General features: G+C 38.4%; 1 protein-coding gene across 1 annotated transcript in view; it reads left to right on the top strand.

Annotated features, from left to right (window-relative positions):
• rapgef2b (Rap guanine nucleotide exchange factor 2b) overlaps nucleotides 1-23,057 on the top strand; it is a 95,995-nt gene that overhangs the window by 45,550 nt on the left and 27,388 nt on the right. The window contains exons 5-7 of the mRNA XM_015015142.1: nucleotides 10,338-10,413; nucleotides 14,274-14,441; nucleotides 18,828-18,848. Coding sequence (XP_014870628.1) covers nucleotides 10,338-10,413; nucleotides 14,274-14,441; nucleotides 18,828-18,848 — 265 coding nt within the window. The remainder of the gene's footprint in view (nucleotides 1-10,337; nucleotides 10,414-14,273; nucleotides 14,442-18,827; nucleotides 18,849-23,057) is intronic.

Below are 23,057 nucleotides of genomic sequence, written 5' to 3'. Positions count from 1 at the left end.
TCTGAATATTATGGGAAGACATAATATTCAGATTCAGAAAATCATGTTGGAGGAAATTTTGGAAAGATAAGCTGTTGTTTGTTTTAATAACATGATCTGCAAACAGCAGCCGACATTAGACAACACTCCAAGATGCCAAGATTCTATAAAATACTCTTTTCACAACATGCAAAACTTGTTTTCGTACAGAGGCCTCTATTTTTGGTGTGTAAAGTTGAATTAGCACTCATGATTTTCACAAATCCACCCACTTTTCCTGGGCTGGATTCACGAGGAAAACATGCTGTGTTGCCATTTAGCTGCCGCACATCTATGTTATCATGTTTTTGTTGGTTTCAATATTCCTCTACTGAAGCAATATGGGAACCAGCCTGGTGGCCCCTAAAGCTATATAGCCATTATAAATATGTGAATCAGGACAGTGTTCATTTGGCCATGAAAATGGCTGTTTGGCTCAAACAAGGTGTCAATTTCTTTGTTACTACTATCAAAATGTGTAGAATTTCTGCCTCCAAAAACAGTGGTGTTTTCACTTGTACTCTTGTTCTCTGGCTTTAATACTGGAACCTGTTTTTATAACCAGTAATGTGCTGCAAATTCTGAAGACATGGCTGACATTGAACCCTTCATAAGAAATGCTGATACTTTGACAGGAAATCTTTTCAAGCCTTGGTTTAGTTTCATATTCTACTAGTTAGCTGTTGGTCACCTTATGATTCAAGGAAAAAAAAAACCATCCGCTCTATGACAGAGCACCCTCTCAGCTTGAAAGGGAAACCATTTAATAACAGGAGCAGTTTGGTTTTTATACTGGGGACTGCAATAAAAGTTCTAATCAGTGAATATGTGGAGGCCACCCCATGTTGTGTCTAAGAGTATCATTAGGGGTCTATGACCTCAGTTACATTTAACTGCCTTGTAAACGGTTTCCTAAATCGTTACCTACTCAGTTTTGTCAGGTTTCCTCTTATTTAGAATGACTTCTCCTCATTAGATGCTTTTTTGAATTTGCACCAGAAAGAAAACACATCCTCCTTCATCTAGTCTATAAAGACTGTTGAGGGCAGAATGGCTCTGAGGGGAAATTGGTTGTGACACGAGGAACTGAACAGAGTCCGGCGGGACTTCCTGAAGCTTTTAAAGATGCGCTGGAATTGGGTTTCAGGCGGACCTTGCCCAGAAATGGCTCTCCGTATCTAGACTGACAGCAAGGTTGAAAACCTGATATGGCTCCATCCTTCTCTCAGTGCCTCTGCTCTCCTCCCTGGTAGCTGTAGTGAGATCTGATCTGGGGGAAGATGAATGACTCAGCCGTTAAGTGAAGAAGTTGGAGCTGTTTGTGCGAGATTTCAGCCATGTGTGAAATAAAATACAACTCTTATGAATTAGTCTTTAGGAGTGGGTGACGGATTTAAAGTGAGTGCAGGAGCATGGTCTGGTAAGCTTGATCAAGAGGCATCATGTCTTTATATTGAAGCTTAATAAATCATTATGGAGCTGCTGTAATGACAGATTACTAAAGAGTCAATAAGAATCTTCACTTTTCTATCTTGACAGCCATAACAGTGAAATGACACTGTGAAACCATTTTCCATAGCAGTGGTTAGTTTGTGTTTTGTAGGCATGTGTTGATTTTCTTCAAATTAGATTAAAATATTTTTTCAGAAAATCTCATGATTTCTTAACCAACTCCTCACTCACTTACTGAGAAATCTTATTTTACATGGAACCGGGATATCTGACTTTTAGTCTTGGATTGACTTGTGGTGATTAAAAGAAAATCTCAAATTAAACCTGGAGTCTTCAGTCTTAATTTATTACACATTTGTACACAGATGTGTGTTTATTTTTGTGAGAAAAACATTTTTCTGCTTGGATAAAGATTTTATATGTGAACATGCCAATATTTGCTAATGATTAAGAGAAGCATAAATGCATGAATGTCTTATCTAAAGCTATACAATATAACTTGATTGTGCAGATTATTGCAACTGACCATTTGAAAGACTATTGTTGAATTTGTAAAGGTTCAGCTAACTCAGATATTACTGATTATTGATGCCCCCAAATTTATAGGAACATTTTGGGATTCCTGTTAAAACCTGACCTTGTACAAACAATGGTCTATAAAGATTAAAGTAAGCTAGTTTGGTTCTGAACTGACCTAACTCCCCATTTCAAGCCCCCACAACGCTGATTGCATGAATTTGAGCGGAGACTGCAAATCAGGCCTTCTTGCCCAACAATTCTACAATAATGGTCAAAAACCCCTAAACTTGTGGATCTTTCCCACATGGATTGAAGCTTGGATGACATGTTTAACCCCATGGATTAGAAATGGGATCTCACTAAAGTTCATGTTTCGAAAAGAAGTTTAGAAAATACTTTGACAATATAGTTTATTTACAAAAGCCAGCAGAGAAAGTGGACAATTTGCTGAATACAGATTGGTGTTCTCAGGTTTCGCAGCTTTTCTGACAAAACATCCAATTAACACTACAAGTTCTTAGAAATTATTTAACTTAGGATAATATAACACTTGAGTTGTAAGTATAGTGTGTCAGGTTTTATACCAGCAACCAATCAAAGCCATATTTAGTTTAATTATAGATTTGGAGTAACTGATTTTGGGTAATGGTTGCCTCTGAATTTCTTCTCGGTGTTCCTCAGCTCTTATTTTACAGATTTTTCTCCCATCCTTATGTGACTCAGACTTGTTGCTGTAGGCAATCCAGTTTGCTTTGTAAACCTTACAGATTTTGTTTACTACTAAATTTATAAAAGCTAATTCTGGAGTTTGTAGTTTTTCATGATGGACTGAGTAACACAAGAGGAATTGTTCTGAATGTTGGAACAACTTCTCTTTAAATGAACGTGATAGCTTCCCCTGTATTGTGAACTTTATTAACCCTGTTAACGGTTTAACTTCCCTCCCTGCTGAGTCGGTTCATTATGAGCAGACCGCTTCTAGAACCTTGAGCCACTTCTAAATGAATCAGCACCTGGTTAGTGGAGGAAAATCACGCTGATGAGTTAATTTGTGTCTTGTGTGTCACGAAACGGGCCAGTACAGCTCAGACTGAGAAAAGCCATCCCATCTTAAGTTTCTGTTGCATGACTGTGTTTTTGTGTCCAAAGCTATTTTCAAACTGCTGATTTTTTTTATTTTTTTTAATTCCATGCAAAGGAAACATGTCTGTACTCCATACAATCTAAGAAAACTCAGGTTATTTGAGCATGTTTAAAATGTTGGAATCGGTAAAGAAATTACATTTATTCCCATCGCATTAAAAAATTGCCAATAACCTTGGCCATATTTGTGTTTTTATCAGAGTTCATTGAACCACATGCTCTTGGTAAGTTCTTTGTAGACTAAAAGTACCGATACGGAAAATTGGGCCGATATTGATATTATGTTGGATTCTAATATTTAACTGTATGATTTCAATTTTGATGCTAACAGCATTAATTTTACTTCTCTACTTTAGTTAAAACCCCCATCATCCTGCATTACATAAATGTGACTGTTACATGACCAAACAAACATCACATGGCTGACCAACCCGCTTTACTGGAGCACAGTCTGCAACAAAATGAAAATAAAGATTGGTTGTTAATATCAGCCCAGTTTTACTTATCAAACCGCTACTGGTATATTGATGTCGACATGTCGTCCATCCTGACTTAAAATAGGAGTTTTAATGTTTGTTAATCAAGACAGAGTTGTCGTGTCTGAAAGATTAAATTTAATCTTCTATCTCTGTCTATGAAACATTGCTTATAAAATTGTTCACCTTCTTTGATTTGGTGCTTTACCCACTTATTATTTTTACAAATCAGTCATGATCAGTAAAATTTTGCTTTTTGACAAGAACCCAACAAAAAAGACGTTCATGTCAAAGTGAAAATTAATAATAGTATTATTAATCTAATTAAAACACTTAATATAAGATGAGTGATTGCATAAATATTCATCCCCTTTAAAGTGGCTGACCTAATTTATCAGAGGTCCAGCCAATTTGTGCAATTGGTCCCACATTGAACGGAATGGAGATCACCTGAGTGAAGTTACTGATTTTTAAATCAGTAACTTTTGGGACGAATTCTTGGGACTCTTTCCGGACTATCAGGAGGAGATATTTTAAGGTGGGATCTATTAAGTTTTTATTATTGTTCACAGTAAATTATAGTCACTTTTCGAAAACAGACTGCCATTAACAGAATGCTTTAAGGTGATGTGATGATGTGATATCTTTGCTGAGTCATGTTGAAATATAAATATGTAAAACATGTTAGAGAAAATTCCTGAAACTTTAAGGGAATTTCCTCTTATGTGTAAAAGGATTGATTTTAGTATAAACTGTCCAATTAAAATTATTAATAAAAAAATCTTTCTTAAAATAGATTTTCATTGAGTTAAAACTAAAAGACTTAATAAAGTGAGGAATTTTTACTGTAATGGGAGGACAGCGGTCTGCACCTAACTACAACATAAATACACCCTGAGAACAAACTGTCCTCCCTCCCTCTCTCTCATGCGTTGTGACTGTAGCAGGAAGTGAGTTGTACGCTGGAATGCTGTCTGTCGTCTACACTCCACATTACGCTGGGAGAGAGGAAGGGCAGACGAGAAAGGGGCAGAGCTTTTAGACAGGAGCTGATCCACACACACACACACACACACACACACTTTCAGAGCCACACACTCCCATTTCACAAAACGCAGATCTCCGACGGCAGCAGCGGGTGTGTGCAGGACGATATGCTGCAGTCACACATTAGTCCCAGAGCTTGGGACGGATTTTTGGGACTCTTTCCGGACTATCAGGAGGAGATATTTTAAGGTGGGATCCTGTTGTCTTCCCAGGTGGTCGTGTCACTCTGCGAGCACTTTAGAGTGACAGGGTGAGTGCTCACACTCCGGCAGCAGCTGCAGCTTCTTCAGTCTGATTCAACCTAAAGACATGATTATGTAGCTCTCACTACATCTTCTGTCAACTCTGTGGAGTTCAGGGTTGTGAGCTTAAAGTGGGGCTCGTCTCCACGCCGGGAGCTGGTAGCTGTAAAGCAGTCACGTCTGGAATGTGAAGCACGCCTTTGAAGTTATTTAGGATATGTCAGCTAGGAATGGGTGTGTATTTCTCAGGTTTGTAGGGTGGCATGCGACTTTTGGCAACTTTATAACAACCAAAACAAGACATATTGTCTCACAAATGTGTTGGATATGTTCCAAATGAATTGTTCTTTTAGTTGTTTTAAACACACTTCTTCCCTTTCTTGTCAGTGTCAGGAAACTTGTATTTTGGGAAGTTAAAGTCACGAGTCATTTGGACATTCTTGGCCTCAGTGATGACTTCTATTTTGGGTCTGAGGGTAAAGGTTTAGGCTGTGTGTGATCCAGCCATGATGATCCTCCAAAGCATTCTGTTCATCTTTGCCAGGTGGACGAGCGATCAGCTGCAGCTGATACAGATGCTCCAGAGCACTTCAAACCCAAATGTGGTTTTCATCAAATTATGAATCATGACCAGTCACTCCTCTCCTCCAGTCTCTTCTCTATACTGTTCCAAAGTGTTGTAAAACCAGGGAATCTAAACTTTATTCAGCTTAGAGTGTTGTAGTGTTAAAATCCAGCATTTCCCTTTTAGTGAGTTTAATACCTAAGCAAAGTGAAGAGATCTTATCCACCCAGATCAGATCCAGGATCCAGGCTTCAGGGTTAGTGATCCCTGTGGAATGACATTTCAGATGCGCAGGTTGGTTGGAATGCTAAAGGGCCACCAAGGCAGAGGAGAGTCTGTCAGAGATGACTGAACAGTAGCAGCTGACACTTTATTGGATATAAAAGCTGGAGGTGAAATGATGATTCTGATTTCGTAGAATTGAACAGTTTACCTATGAGCTTTACTACTTCTGATGATGCCCAACTTCCTAGTTTTGATGCATTCATTGACAAATTAGCATGCAATTAAACAAGACAGGGATATGAATCTAGGGCTCCAATTAGTGATTATTTTATTCAAATAATCATTTATTGGATATCTTTATAGGATAAAGTTATCGGATATCATTTTTGGATGAGGATATTCAATAAAGATAAAAAATTGGCACAAATTTTGCCAATTTTTTTATCTGATTAAGACAAATCCATAATGCACAGAAAATTTAAACAAATTCAGCTCATTTTTGAAAAAGAAAATAAAAATGTTCTTGTCTAGAATACCATAACAGTATTTCCTCAGTGCATGCTTCATTATTTGAAACAAAGGATGATCTGCAGCTAGAAATATGCTTCTGATATTGACATATACAATCTCAGCCCTTTCTGATTGACTTGTCAATACAGGTTAAAGCTGATTGTTTATTTTTTTTGGATTAACCAGTTAATAGTAGGTTAATAAAAGTCGTTTACTTTTAGATTTTTTTATTTATTTATTTATTTTTTACAATTTGCACTTGGTGAAGATAAAACAATACCTCTTGAGGAGTTCTGGGTAGAACATATTTAAAGCAGATTGTTTTTTCATCTTAAATACAAAGTGTGTATATTTTGTACAGTTTTGGCTCAATTACTGTTCTGAATATGATGTTTTCAGCAATCTGCCTTTTTTAGTCTGTATGCTCCAATAAATTATTTATTAATTACTTCATAAGTTGACTATTATTTCAATAGCCGGTTCATTACTATTAATCTGATTAATCGTTTCAGTCCTATCTGTCACAACAATCTGTAATTAAAGATAACATATATGCTATTTTATTTCACCATTTTATTCTTCTAATTCAGCAATGTAAAGAATCTTCTCAGCAGTTTTGCATTGTACATGGAGAGCGTGTCCTAGTCCAAGCAAGTGAAGGACTAAATGAATAGTAGCGAGTTTCGTCAGGTTCTTATCATTGGTTTAAACAATAGTAAAAGAAAAAAAAAACAATCTGTGTTGCAGCATTGCTGTGTTAAAAATAGGAGAGTGATGATTAATTCTGACGTATTTCTCTGGTTGTTAGATTTGTCTTTCTGGTTTTGGAAGTTTCCCATCCTATGCAGTTCTCAGGAAAGCTGAAACAGAGCTCACTTCAGACTAAATTCCTCATTCCTTGGTAATTAGTAGGAACTGCTCAGTGCACTTCAGCACCATCAGTTCTGCTGATAAAAATCAAGTATTTGCATTAATTTTAGAAGTGCCACCATCCCAGTCAATTCTTCACATAATTTCTGCTCTTGCAAGACTTTTTTAATTTTTTTATTTTCACTGCTAGTCCTGGAGCACTACAAGCTTTAATCTCCAAACAAGATAGTTTTGTGTTCCTCCCCCACGCTGCACTTCCATAATCCCTGCTTTAATATCTCACATTGCCAGCGGTGCGTTTATTTTTTATGTAAAATTGAGCACTGGATTACTAATGTCAGGAATGGAGGAGCATGATTGAACATGTCACTCTGCTGTCTGCACTGGGTGGCCTGATGCGTTTGTGATATGTATATGGGTGGAAACACAGCTTAGAGCTGCTGGTAGCATCAGAAACAGACCTAGCCTCCCTGACAAATCAGCAGAGCTGGAAACCAGTTGCAAAAGAATTACAGCATTTGTCTTCTTGTCGAGAACTGCAATAAAAATACTGAGTAAGCTCTTCGCGTCGGTGTGTTTTGTCCCGTGGTGGAATTCAGGCTTGTGTTTGTCAGGGAATACAAGCAGAGTTACAACGGCGTTAGACTGAAGCTCAGGCAAAGCAAACAGCAACAATCAGCATTAACCCACTCGCTGCCATCGCCCTCAGGCTGCCGCTCATGTTTTCTTTGATTTAACACAAGCCTCTTGGCTTAACTTATTGCTTTTTAAATTGTTGAATTATCAAAGGGAGCTTGGAAAAATCCACTTTGTCACTAAACAACACTTTGTCACTTTATCAACAAGAGTTGATAACGTTTCTAAGAGTTTTCTAGAACAAGAAAAGCAAAGCCAGCGAGATCTGTTTGGAGAAATGAATGTGTCTGCTCTGTGCCATTGCAGCCAGCTAGTAATTATTTCCCAGCGTGAACAAACCCCAGCTATAACATGTAGCCACAAGCCCAAAGTGTTTATGTCCTGCTGGGCCAGAGGTCTGCTCTCATTGGCCACTCACTTAATCTCTGGGCGCCTTTACCTACCTGAGATACCAAAGTTTGCCAGTGGATTTTAAGCATCTTTATAGCTTAGTTGATGACGTTAGGCAACAAAAATATGGTAAAAGAAAAAAAGCTTATTTGAAGAACTGATACTTGAGTATTTAAAATGTCGAGGTGCTTTTAATGTGAAAGGATTGCCAATGGTCTATGTGATCACTCACTTAATGTCTACACTCTCTATGCTTGGGAGTACAAGACAATCAGCACCAAGGAAAATGAATGACTGTCCTGGATTGGCTGCTTTGCAAAATAAATAGCGTGCCAAGTAGCTTTACAGCTATTTTAGCCTCCAAAGCTGAATTTTCTTTCAAATATTTTTGATTTTCACTTTGGGAAAACCCTTGATTAGGCAGATTTTATGCACATAATTTGAATTTAGTTCCACAGAAAAATCTTTAAATATTGAACAAGTGGTGGTCTGTAGTCGTCATCCTTCATATATAAATAAATAATTAACATTGGGCTTTTTTCTCTTGGACTTTAGTTTCCTAAAAGCTTTTGTTTCACCCGGGTTGTCAGTTGTGTGGGTTTCCACTGTGGAGTCCAAATCTGGGTTGTTTATGGAAATAATGTCTACTGAAGCTGAAACATCTTCCTCTCCACAGAAGTGTCCAGGGTTGGATCAAATACCCTGAAATCAGACCAATACAGCATTTATCCTACAATATTTCACAGTTATTATGGTTTAAAAGCCAAGTAAAGTCACTCCAGACAGTGTGGCAACACGTAACTATAACTGGACTTAAAATGAACTTCGTTGATCCTGAATCAAGAGTCTGTGTTGGAGAGGCCAGTGGTTCCAGTTAGAAAAATAAAAATCTGTCACAGCGACCACACTTGCTAACTTTAGTAGAGTCACTCCAGACCTTATTTAAAAGTACATGCTGCAGCTTTAGCAAAATTAATCACTGACACAAATATCATTGTTTCCTCAACTTTGGAGTTAGAGAAAAACTCTCACCAACGCTGCAAAAACACAAAGTCACACCAAGTAAGTTTGTCTAGTTTCTAGTGTAAAGACCTCAGTACATTTGCAATAAGACAAAACTAAGTCACAAGTAAATTTTCAGCACAATAAAGGAGCTTGTTTTAAGTAAGTAATTTAAGTAACTTCCTATAAGTAACAATATAGCATTAGAACCAGTACTTTCTCATCAATATTAAGGAATTATTCTCTTAAAACAAGCTTCTTTATCTTGCTGAAAAGTTACTTCTATGTGAGTTTTGTCTTATTTCAAAGGTTCCACGATATTTACAGTAGAAACTAAACCAAAAACATTTGGCAAGATGTTGTGTTTTTGCAGTGACAAAGCTCTGGTCGAGGTTTCAACCTGGGGTTTTCATCCAGAACTTGTGCACAATGGGTACGCTCTGAAAATAATTCATATGCTAAAGTCAAAAGAAAATTTTTAAACGTTAAAAACTTTTTTTAGTTAATCCCCTTGTTACCTCTGAAGGGAGAATTAACCACCACTGGCCAGCTATCAAGTATGATGGTATCTTTCAAACATAAAAACTGTTAATAATCAATATTACTTGAATGTTAGTACTTTTAAAATAAAATAGATGCTTTTGATTAAGAGGACTATATTTTAAAATGCTCCTGTATCTCAGTGATATAAACAGAGATGGTTTGTTACACTAACTCCAATAAATCTCAGGAGTTTATCTAACCAAACAATGAGCAAACAATCGAGATTTAGGTCACATTGTGAAGCGAAAGATGTTTAAAATAACAAACAAGGAAGCTCTTGTTCGTCTAGATGGGAATCGTGTTCTGGACAAAGGCAGCATTCTTCCCAACACCCACAACTGGGATCTGCACGCTTAAAATTTCCATGGCTGAGAATCTTTTTTTTTATTATTATTCATTTTGGATCTTTGCTGCTTTTATTATTTCTCTGATCATTAGGAGGAGGGCTTGCTTTGCAAACTGACGTCATGAGAGTGGAGTTTTCCAGAGCCGGGTGGTTCCCTCCTGAATCTGAAAGGAGGCGGTGTACAGTCAAAGCTTTTCACTGTGTTTGGGTAGAAATATGCAAACATTTATGGGATTCTCCTCTGATCCTAGCTGACAAAGATTAACAGAGAAACGTGCTCATATGTGAATATAGTGCAAGTCAAACCAGACGGTGCATTATTGACATTTTTTTATTTTTTATTTTTTCTTTAGTTTTGGGAAGCGATCAGCAGGCAGCCTGCGGCGTGGATGTGAATGCATCGTCCTTGAACCCTCAGAAATGATTGTGGTGAGTTCATTTCTCTGCTTTTTAAACTCCTGCTCAGAGCAGACTTGCTTCTTATGAAAAGTGTGAAATCTGATTTATTTTCTAAGATAAATAAGTATGGAAAAAGAAAATGTTGCAGATGTTTATTTTTTCTCACTTTATTCCCATTGTCATTCCTTTCTTATATCCTTTCTTGTCATTATGCCCACTTTCCTTCCATGTCCCTGCTTACTTACTCAATTACTTATTTTGTTTTCTCTTTCCTTTCATACACTCACTGTATCCTATCTGCCCACTTTTTCTTCTTCCTTCATTCCTTCTTCCTTATATTTCTGCTTTTTCCCCCTTGCTTTCTTCCTTGTGTTCTTCCTTATTTACTCACTTGTGTCCCTTTTTTGTCCATCATTTCTGTTTCCTTCCTCATTCTAATCATCTTCATTCCTTAATTACTTCCTTTCAGTTTCATTCTTCTTTCCTTTCACTTTTATGTTCTACTTCCCTTTTGTCCTCCATTTATTCCTTCCATATGACCTTCATTCTTTCTTTTCTTCTTTATTTGCTTTTGTCCTTTTTTCCTTAATAACTTTCTTCATTAATTTCATCCCACCCTTTCACTTTTTGTGTCCTACTTACATCTTTCTTTCCTTGCCTCATTCCTTCCTTGTCTTTCCTTCTGCTCTTTCTACCTCTTACCTTTCCTTTTCTTCTTACTGTTCACTGTAGAAATGTCTTCCATAAATTTGAAGCCAGTTTTAGTTTATATTTTGAAATGACAGTAAGTGCTGGGAGCTCAGTATGAATGATTTTCTCTGTGTAAATCCACTGAAACTTCAGAAAACAGCCATTAATGTGGACATGAGTTCACTCGCATGTTGCATCATGTCTTAATGGATTATTGTTAAACCCACAGTTATCCACTTACCACCTGCAGTGTGAAAGTTGCATCATCCTGTGTGGCCTGCTATATAAACTATATCAAGTTTTAACACAAACTGGCCTTTTGATTGGAGGTTCGTTCAGCATACTTTTGATATATTATTAAGCATCAAGACCTTTGTGTTCATTAAATTTAGATTTTTCCCTCTTAATGCGGCTTTGCTAAAATTAAAAGTGGCTGAGAATGAAATTTCCCCTCAGAGCGAAGTGCAGCGGCCAAGTTGGCAGCAGGAAACAGTCATCTGCTGAACAGAAGCTAACTGGGGCCTGAAGTCACCCCATAGACTGCTGAGGATCCTGCCAAGACACATTCAGACAGCTGCAACTTCAAGTCTGTTAATACACCAATGCAATGCATCGAATCTGTTGACCTTTCAACTTGCAGACTTGAACGCATCACAGTTTAAAACCTGAAGACTAGAAGAAAACCCAACTAGAAGTTTATTTTAAGATGAATCTGCCACCTTTTCACAGATGAACCCATCCTCAGAGTGAGGTTTTATTCTTGGAGGCTTCATAAATAACGCAGAAAGTAAAAGTCCTAATGTTAATTGATCAGTTTTGTGCTACATCAGGCCTGAGAAGATTTAGATTACTGTTACATGAGACACCAAAAAGCTGAAGATATGACATCATGAGTAAAATACTGCTGCAACATTTCTTATCAATGCCTCAGTACTAAACCCAGAGCATTACTTTGTAACTACATCACTCCACTTTGGACAAGGTTTGTGTTAAGATGGCTTTTTATGGTCTGTGGCTTTATGAAAGATAAATGTGCTCATCTTTATGATCAATCCATAAAAAAGAAATTAAAGCCACTAAATCAAATCTTATGGCTAAAATAAAAAACAAATCTTGGTACAAATATGCTGATTTTATTGATAGGTTCAACATGAAGCCAAGTGCTGAATACTGATCATGTTCAAAAAGCTGTCCTTGTTTTCTAGCTTCATCCAGCCACACTGTACAAACAGATAAAAGCAGCTTCACACATTAAAACTACAAACTTCAGTGTATTTTGTGTAAATTTTATCTCATATTCTAAGGAGAAGGACATTTATTTTTATTAATAAAACGCATTGAAATTTCAGTGATTCTGCCACCACCATGTCTCATCATGTGAATGTACGGCTGCATAAAATCCATTTTATTTTCAAAGTTCCTTTTAATTTTTCCCGCCAATAACAATTTTTCCATTTTTATTTCCACATCTTCCATTTTATCTATGTGTATTAACACAATAGCAACAATTTAACACATCAACAGCCAAACATTTCCATATTTCCTCTTGTTCAAGTTTCGTATTGCTGTGGTTCAGCAGAACATTGAATGATTTTGCAAAGTGTTTAAAAGTATTAGATTTTTTTAAACATAACTTAAACATTATGAGAAAAACTTACAAATTCATGTTTTTCACATTTTAAAAAAGTATAACCCCCTTCTGAAATGCATTTCAGTTGTCATCACCAAAATGTCAGATAAAGAACCCTGCAAACAGTAAAAGCCTCCAAAATATTTTTTTTTCCAAGAGAATATTGTTTTTGACACTGAGCAGCAAAACATTCAACAAACCTTCGCCTCACTTTTTTCTGATTTTTGGTCTTCAGTGGTGCATTATTTTGTTGGGATGCATATTATATTGGCATCCCAATATCGCAATCGGCATTAATGTCATTTTTTAACATTATTATCAGATATTGATATCGGCAAAATTTCCAATTTGATGCACCCCTGTTATTTTGTTGTGAAATCTTGCATAAACTCTCACAGAAATACAATGAAATCTGCGGTCATAATCTGACAGGAAGTGATGAAACTGTTTTTTTGTTGTTTGTTTTTGTTTGTTTTTTGTTTTTACCACATAATAAAATCTCACCCATGAACAAGCACTGCAGTCTTTCAAGGAAGTGCAAGCATGCCCTACTTTCATCTTCCTTCCAAGAAAAGCAGCAGAGGTAACCTGCATGCTGTCAGTGTGCAGGAATAACAATGGACTTCCACCGCTGCAATCACAGCGCGTCTTCATTTCACATAATTGCCATGCAGATGGGACGACAACTCCAGCAGATCCTCCCTCCTTATTAGCACCTCCACCCTGGTCTGCTGGCTGCTAGCTGTTGCTTTTGCTATCCCAGAAGCCAAGCCGTTTCATAATTACGAAGCAGGATGGATCAGAGGTTCCCCTGCTGCAAAGTTTCCACTCGGCTCCATGAAGCTGCAGTGAAATGAGCACATTCATCCGCTGCCGAGGTGCCTGTACTGTACACACACACACATGCACACACACACAGCTTAGAGAGAGCAATTAGACACACAAACACGCTTTTATGCCCTCGCTAGCACACAACTCTGCTGCCGTTGTCATGGCAGCCATTGGTAAGGCGGAGTGAGGTTTTTAGCAGCGTAATCCCAAAGGTTGAGCTGCAAGAAATGTGAAAAATAGCGAGAGAGATGAGAAGGATTGGGCCCCGAATATGAAGATAGAAAAACTATTTTAGGATTACCTGGTAGGATGAGAGCTGTCCTGTTCCAGTTTTCTATGTTTTTTTTCTCCTTCTCCTCATTCATTATGAATGGAAGCAGGGATTTAACCTGATTTTAACTTAAGGTAGCAAAGTGTCTTTTTCTGCACGGAACTTCATCTTTGTTTATGTCTGCCTGTCAGTCCGCCTCTCTCCCAGCTCACCACTCTCATACAAATTCCTCACTGTCTCTTGTTTCGTGATGCGAGCATCCTCTGACGTCGGTGTGCGCCGCGCCGCACAGCCCACACACACACACTTCTATTTTTACGCAACCAGAGAGGCGGGAGGCAGGAGGGACATGGGGGAGTTTTGTTGTTATTATTTTGTTTTCTTTTGCTGATGGGAGGATGAGGAAGAGGAGAGGGGTGTGAATGAAGACGAAGACAGTCACTCCCCTTCTATCCGTGTTGCTTGCAGGTGGACTATATGGATGAAAATGAGGAGTACTTTCAGCGACAAGCCTCGCACCGACAGTCCCGGCGGCGCTTTCGGAAGATCAACCAGAAAGGCGAGCGACAGACTATCATCGACACGGTGGACCCGTACCCCACTGGAAAGCCGCCCGTAGCCCGGGGTTACCACACGGTGAGTTTCAGCCCGTGTTTATTCTCGCTGTTCTCCAGAGCCGCTTCTCCGCTGTAATCGCTGTTAAGGTAACTTTGTGTTTTCTGCCTTTAGCTGATCTGGTCAGAGAAGGTTGTGCTGTGATGTCTGGTCTTTTGGGGGGTTGCTCGCTTCGCCCTGCCCTTCTGCTCCTTCATGCTTTCCTCTGATCTTTGCTGATTTAAATCGTTTCCCTTCTTCTTGTTGGATTAGAGTTGCTCCACTTCTGTGTCTGTTTAGAGACTCTTGAGACCGTTCAGCTTTCTGTTTGTTGATCTGTCGTCTTTTTAATGAATGTTTCTGTAGTTTGTTCAGCGTGTCTAACTGAGTCTCTTCTGGAACCATGTTTGGTGTCAGAGTAGCTCTATTTGTGATTCATGTTGGGATGTTTGTGATCTCTTTAAAGTGACTGGCTAAGTCATCAGGTTTTTTTCGTAGAGATGTTGCGGTTTCAGTGAATTTACGAAAAAAATGTAATGGCGTATTTTCTTCCAGCTGATAGGCAGTGCACATGTACTGGAGGTGGAAGTAGAAATGCTACAGCTGGAGAAAACTCCACTTTCTTTAAAATCTCATAAAAGTAATTCAAACCGCAGATAGTAGAGATGCACCAGTCAGGCTTTTCCTGACTAAGACCGATTCATGATTTTCTTCTAAGTCTGCTCTGCCAGTCCCAATATTTTTACTAAGGATTATAACATATGAGACATTGGTTTGCAACTTTGAACCTTCCACAATGGCTCTTTATAACTTTGGCTTACTATTAAATAGGTCCAGTTACTGTTTTAATATGGATATAACAACAAATGCATGTTTTTTTTTTATATTTGCACTGAATTTCTACAAAGAATGACACTGTGAAACTACCAGTATTAATTTTGATGCATTTAATAATAGAAAAAAAAATTCAATATTCGAGCTGCAGATCAAAACTAAATTGTCAGATTTTGATCTATTTTTTGTTTTTTATCTTTACATTGAAGAAAAATTAGCTGGTTGCTGAGTGTTGTTCCTCCACATAAACTCTTTGCACTTTAGTTTATTTCCCTGGGAAAAAAAAATCTCAAAGAAATAAGTAAATAGCCATCATGCAGTTCCTGCACACAACTTCCTGTTCCAAAGCGTCTCACAGCATTCCTCTCGTTCCCAGCGTTCCCTCGGGTCCTCGTCAGGGTACTCGTCTGTTTTTGTCTCCAACTTTGTGAATCTGTTCCTCTTAAAAAGGAGAAACGTAATCTTCCAGCTTTTATCACACCCTACTCTGATCTCCAAATACAGGCTGGACGGTTCTGAACTTTCTCATGGCCCGACATCTCTGCACGAACTCTGAACTCTGTGCTCGGAAACAAATCCTGTGAGAAGGATGGAGCCTGCGCAATGACAACCAGTATTACCAAATGGGCGCCCACTTAGAAGTACAGTATGGAAGGCAGATTATTTAACAATAACGCTGTTGCTGAAGGAGAAGGTAGTTTAGATGCTGAATATTGGCGGTTGCTAAGCTGGCATAGCATGCTAATCTGTAGCATTTAGAACGCCAGGCATAACCCAACCGTTCCGTCCTTCCTCCCTGAGGCTTGTTGAGGAGGAGAGAAGCACAACAAAGAGATTCTTTGAAGCGAAAGAAGAAAAGGGCTTATCTCACTTATCGTCTTTAAGGTAGATGTGAGGACAGGTGTGAAACCATGGAGAGAAACTCAGTCCATAGCCTCAACTTCCTCATGCCTATAGATGCCAGTAGAACATGCATCCAATCCAAACAAACATCAAGGCAGAACAAAAAAGTTGATCCACGTTGCCACCTTTAAGATGGTGCAGTATGATTAAACAGCATTTTGCCCTTTGAAAAACTAGTAAAATGGTTCAATTCTGTTAAAATGTTTGAGACACTAAATGATGTATATTACAATGAAGTAGTATTTGAATATCTTCATCTCTAATTTGGTGCTTAGCTAAACATGTTTAAATGTCAGCCATAATACTTGGTGAATCCTGAAATAACCGATTTCTTTGCTAGAAGCATCAGTGGCCTTCCTGATTTAAATAGAGATTGTTGTATAACTCTCAGGTCCCAGATTGTTTGCAGGCAGCTGTGCGAACTCCTCCTGTCCCTGAGCAATACTGGGTACAGGTTGTAAGCTGCTGCAGAGCACCATGGGTGAAAAATCAAAGTCAGACTCACCTCAGATTGAAGCTCCCAGTGGGAGGGCTCACAAAGACAAACAATCTGAAGCTGAGCTGTTGTTAAAGGAACTTTATTAGGCCCTTAAGGTTCAAATATAATGGAGGATAATTCCTTAAACACAAATAGAGTCTGCTCTCATGACTGTAAGCATGTTTATTTTCTGATCTGAATGAATTCTGTTACACAGAGGACTGAACTGGGATTAATATTAACATCCATTAGCTGATGAACTTCACTACAGTTCTCTGTTACTCTGTAAAGCCAGAGATCAATCAAGTCAGGAGTGATTTATTACGTTTATTTCCAAAGTGCAGGAAAGGTGTAGTGGTTTATCATGTTAATCAAAGAAATAAGCATCTATAACATTAATCTTGCTGCCCGTTTAAGGGCTACAATGCAAACATCACATTAGGTTACTCGATAATTTAGACTGCATTGTCTCTTTTGAGTGTTCAAAGTTGTGCAGTAAAGGAATTAAGGTGACCTGGTTGTGTAGATTTTACTGTTTTTATAGAACTGCATAGATTCCTGCTTTTAATGTCAGATCTCAGTTTCACCCCAAACAAACAAATTCAGGAAAACTTTAGTAGTTTAATAGTTAAATGCCACATGGATGCACTAGAGAAATGTTCTGCAGGTTTCTTGAGTGAGTTAATAGTTTTATTACACAAATAATTCTCATTTGTGCATTAAACTGTATTGACATTGGTATATTGGGTTGGCATACCAATGCCAACCTGGCATTGGATTGGCATTGTTGGTTTAGTCTAATTCTTACTCCAAGGAAAATTATTCAAGTAATGTTTGTCCTTTAATGTATCATGAATAAATCCAAACAATAATTTTTTATCGTCACTGAAAACAAAAAGATAAATGTTGGATTCATAAGGATCAAGATAAATATTTCACATATATTTCTGCTTCCATGGATAAATCAGGGCGTGAAAAAGGACAGTGTTTAGGATTCAACACATGCCTCCTGTGTACTCAACACTGTAAGATGACACTTGTGTGCCTTGTTCAAAATGAACACACACACACATCTGCACACACACACACACACACACAGGTTTTCTCTCAGATCTCTTTCTCAGTCACTCTCTTAAGGTCTTTGTGGGGATTCTCTGTCACTCAGACTAGAAGGAAATGTCAACATGGCTGCTGTTGATGGATCTTCTTTACTGAATGCTGCACAGCAGATCAGATCCATAGCTCTTTTTAAGTTCTTGATTTGGATGTCTCCCTTCTATCTTTATTTAAACTCATACTTAATTCCAGGAAGACATTCCCAAACCTGGAAGGACTGGTGTATCATTTATTTTTAACGTGTCAGCGAGGTTTGCACCTTCCAGGTAGATGTCAGATAATTGATTTTCCTTCAGCTTGACTGTTTAAAATGTAACTCCAACCTCAAAAGCTGAAACTATAATAGAGTAGTTTCTCTCCAACACTTTTTTAATTTTCTTAAAGGTCACCACAGAGGTAAAACAAGAAGTCCAGCTCAACTATTTCCTAAAATACCATTAAGAAGTAAAAAATGTTTTCTCTTTCTGTGCTTATGTAGCTTCAGGAACCGTCAAATTCAATTCTAATTTGACTTAAACATAAAGAGAAAAGTTTTACTCTGTTAGCTGCCCAGAACCGTCCCAAAACTCAGGGCTTATCTGCAGCGAAAACCTTCTCATCCCCGTAGAAGCTAACGTCTCCAGTCTTCCTTAGCGCTACTCTTTGGGGTTCAGCCAATCAGCACCCAGCATTGTATTTCAGCTTCCGAAGCTGAATTTTCTTTCAAATATTTGACATGTTCCTCAGATAGACAGGGGTCGACTACACAGCTTTTGTTCTTTTATTTAATCACAACACTGATGTCACATGTGACCAACAGTGATCATTAAAACTGTTGGTAAAAAGTACATTCTGTGATGTATTTAATTGAAACTTGGCTTTCAAAGCTTTTTTCTGCTGTTTTGTTCATAACTTAGATGTTCTTAATGCAAAGGTTTCACAGTTCATATGCTAATCTGGAGATAGAAAAAGATAAAACCAGGTGTATGATTTATTTTTAACATGTCAGCAAGGTTTGCACCTCCAGTTTCTCACACCCTCAGCTGAAAAGTGTCGTATTTGATAACTCTCCTGTCTTCTGCTTCCTTTCACGGCTCGCCCCCTAACTCGGCTTCCAGGAATGCAATAAACCGAAGAAGGTACCGTATCCATTAGCAGTGTTTGTCTGTTGTTTTCAGTGTGCGTCTTTTGTTTTCTAGCTGCATGTGTTCGGTAGGCTTATCTGCGTCTGATTCCCCATTCGTCCTATCTGTAGCTGCTAGCAGACTTCCTCAATAAACACCTTCCATTTGCAGGCGCGGGCACTGATAATGATGGAAAGGGAAGCTCTGCTCCGCTCTCCAATTCTATTACCATCACGTCAACAACAATATGAATTGAATTGTTAATAAGAAGGACTGATAAAAGACGCCCATTCTGCTGCTGCCATCCATTTTATCTTGATTTTACTTTAAAAAAAAAAAAAAAAAAAAAAAACCACTACCACATCCAGTTGTCATGTAATGACAGGGGGATGATAACTATCACTCTTATACAACTTATAGGGCTGTAAAGTGTGATAATGGTAACAATTGAGATGATTGAGGTGCATGTTTTTTCCCTGAAGATTATCTTTGGGCTCTTTGGATTATTATTATCTCTACTCTGGTTGTCGTGACAGATGGAAGATTTCAGTTTTAATAATTCTGCTACATATAGAATGCTGTTACACCAATAGATCTGCAGCTTTTTCAGTCTTTCATTAGGGTGCTGCAGTAACAGGGCGGAAAGGGATTAAGAGGGAGAGGTGGAAGAGATCAGAGCTCAAAGCACTGATCGCTCATACCTGCTGGTAAATGCAGAGAGAACAAACCTGCCACTCTCGGCTGCAGAAAAGCCGTGCTCCTATTTTTAGAGCTGTCCTTTGTGACTGCCTGCTCTGCCTCAGCTGCGCAGAGTTACAGAAACCTCACTCTCGCATGGAAATTGTGTAGGAAAGGCAGTGATCAAAGCATAATGAGTTTATTGTACAATTATTCCTCATCCTGCATCTGTGACTGCTTGGTTTCTCAATGATCCAGTTGAACTTTCAGCGTTTCTTTCATAAAACATCATGATTGTTTAAATTCTATGCTAATTCCCTGCATAATTCATTCTCATATGTTTCAGCTTTCCTTTTTAAATGAATAGAAGTGGCAACAGTGAAAGGAGTTCTTCATGCTTTTATTGTCAGCAGTGTGTGGGTAGACTATGCAGTTTTTATTTGAAGTATCCTTTGTTTCCTTGATTTAAGCACCCACGCCTCTTTTCCTTCCCCATCATACTCCACAAAGGCAACAGCCCTGTTTGTTGTTATTAATAGCCTAATATCAAACATTAAGTGTTGAAGTAAAGTGGAGCAGATATTTTTGGCTCAATAGTTCAGCTGAAATAGAGGCTTTTGTAGGTGAAGAAGAACTGCTAATTTATTGTCTGGGCTTCGGTTTTCAACCTGTGGTATAGAGAAAGCTTAGGTTGCCAGGTACTTTTAGAGACCGACTGTTTGGAGCATGATAGATGGAGAACATCTATTTGAATGGTAAAATGCCTGCATGGCAACAATCTCACAGTTTCCCTCATTTGTCTCTTTGAACCATGATGAAAATCTGTGCTTTAAGCTCATAATAGGATTGTTTGATCAGGTTATGGTTGAGCTAATTTGCTTGATCAGACACTGCAGACTAATATGGCAGTCTGGTCTAAACCTTTGAGTAGATATCTTAAAATATGATTAATAAAATTAAAAATGGAAAACATTCACATGTGTAATCCTGTGAAACTAAAGATATGTTTCTATTATTTTTTAGATATATTGAGATTCTTTTGACTGCAGCCTGAGCAGACAGCTCAGCTAATAAACCTGCTAATATCAGCTTGTCGTAATCATGTTACTCCATAAAGAGCCAAACGGCAAATATAAGTTGCTGAAAACTACTACAGTTACATGAAAACATAATTTTGGACCATATTGATCAGTTGGTTAGGTTATTTTTATAACCACTGCATTGATATACTTTTTGAATTTGAGAATCTCCTCCCTTTCTTGATGCAGTTGGAGGTTAAAGTTGAATGTTGTGATCATCACAAGCATGAAACATTTCCTGCTGTAACTGACTGTTGAACCTGAAGAAGTAAAGACTACCAGGTCGTAACCTTTCAGTTACTATCTGACTTGATCCGGAAACCTCAGGTTACTGATGAACTTCTCCTGCTCTCGATGTGCTGCTCATTCTCTTGAAAGCACCGTAGTTCATGTTCCTCCCAGATTTATGCTGCTTCCAGCAGGCGCTCCAGTACAACAGATGTTTTGCCCTGATGAACCTACAAGTGTAATCTTTTAGGCGTGTCTGGCAGCCCGCATCTCTATCAAATTATTTCCAGAGCACCGTGCAGGTGACAACAGCTTGAAAAATGAAGTCATCCCATGAGCTGCAGCAGCTATGAAAATGGAGTCTTTTTATTAGATCATTGTTCCCGCTCTCACAACGCCACTTAGAGCCGTCGTAATGGGACACATGTCACTGATTAATGTCCTTGCTGCACGTGGCTTTCTGTTGACTTCCAAACAAATTCACTGAATACGTTTAGGAATGGATCAATAAATCAAAACCTGAGACTCTGATCTTCTAATGGATGCTGCAGGTCTTTCAGAGGATCAGAGGAGCAAAACGTTCATGTTTGATCAAAGAACTTTTAACCGGCTGTTTATTGATGTGAGGTTGGATTTTCTGACTCCTTACAGCTTCTTATAGACATTGCCTTGCAGAAAGATTCAAACCACACAAACTTTTAATGTTTTGCATACTTAAGTCGTTGGAGGAAAATGACATAATGGATTCAAATAAAAACCTGAAAATGATGTTGTGCAGATGTATTCATCCTCCGTTTATTCCGAAACCCCTAAATAATGTCAAGTGCAACCAGTTTCAATAATGGGTCACGTAACTGTGTGATTTAATGCAGCAATTTTGTTTCTGGTTCAAAGAACAACCAGCATCATGAAGACCAAGGCCTAGTCAAAGTTCATATTTAAATCCAAATTAGAATCTATGTCAAAAGTTAAACATTTATTTTCTGTAAACAAAATGGACGACGCACTTCAGGTGTTTATTTGTAAAAATTATTAAAATAGTTTCCTTTTCCTAACATATTGCAGTTGTGCTCTACTTTTGTTGAAATCTTGTTACCTCCAAATAAAAAGAGAAACCAACATAAATGATTTTTAAGTTTGTTTAGTTAAAAAACAACATTTCTACTAAGTCTTTGTATAGAACCTAACAACACAGTCTCGTGTTTTACTCTTGGATTCCTAGATGTCATTTTCGATCCGACCCAAAAGGCAAATTCCCATTATATATTTATATATTTGTTGTGCTTTATGGTTCTGTATAACAGTAAAGTAATAAAATGTTTCTTATGTCAGTTTAGTATTTTGATGTCAGATGCTTACTAACTCAGGATCTCTCTAGAACTAAAATTTGGGCCCCTCATGCTTTTTAGAGTATATGACTACAGATCCACCCCTGTTCTTTGGTTTAAAGCTGGAATCTCATCGCTGTGAGTCCATGTGTTTGTTTTCTGGAGATGTAATGAGGTTTTTATGGCTCCAATGCTACGCATCAGCAAGTAAAGCATCATGCATGGCCTTGCTTATCACACCCACTTTGCAGTGTGTTTACAGTGACACATGAGGCCGCCCCCCCCCACCTCCATCTCTTGCGTTTAGCACTCTCTGCATCTGAAAATGAGAGCTTTAATGCTATTCTGAGGGGGGGGGGGGGTTTAATGTGCCTGCCTTTCCTTTAAATTTTGTTTATTAGTCAGTAAAAACCTGATTAATTGGTTTGTTGCTAGAAAGCTCCAGATGATGGGGGTTGGGCAGGAGTTTCTGATATTCCCAAGGCGCAGTCTGGTTGCTGCGGTGATGTAATGACGCCCTCTGTCCTCCTCACCCCCCACCCCCGGAGACAATTGTTGGAGACATTAATGACTGGGCTGCTCTGCAAACCACCTGAGCATTTTTTTGTGCTTGTTTTGAAACATTACATCATGGCTGGGGGCAGGAAAGGTGATGTCATCCCGGGTCTCCAGGCTTCTCTCACCCCCCTCCCACTCACCTCCCCCGTTGCTTTGACTGGAGCTGCTCCAAAACCAGCTAGTAGTACTCCACTTTCCAGGCACAGGCTGAGGACTCAGGCTTTGTGCAAGACACCATCCGCAACAAATATGAGTCCGATGAAATATTGCTTATTAGATTTTTTGTGTTCTTGATTGTGCATTCATTATTTTTGGAAGTTATGCATTGGAGGTTTAACGCATGTATGATATAT

This window comes from Poecilia latipinna, unplaced genomic scaffold, assembly GCF_001443285.1.
Source record: "Poecilia latipinna isolate Pla-1442-1.1 unplaced genomic scaffold, P_latipinna-1.0 Scaffold1886, whole genome shotgun sequence".
NCBI classification, from domain to species: domain Eukaryota; kingdom Metazoa; phylum Chordata; class Actinopteri; order Cyprinodontiformes; family Poeciliidae; genus Poecilia; species Poecilia latipinna.
The sequence above is the reverse complement of the archived record's forward strand: the minus strand, read 5'-3'. Positions and strand labels throughout refer to the sequence as shown.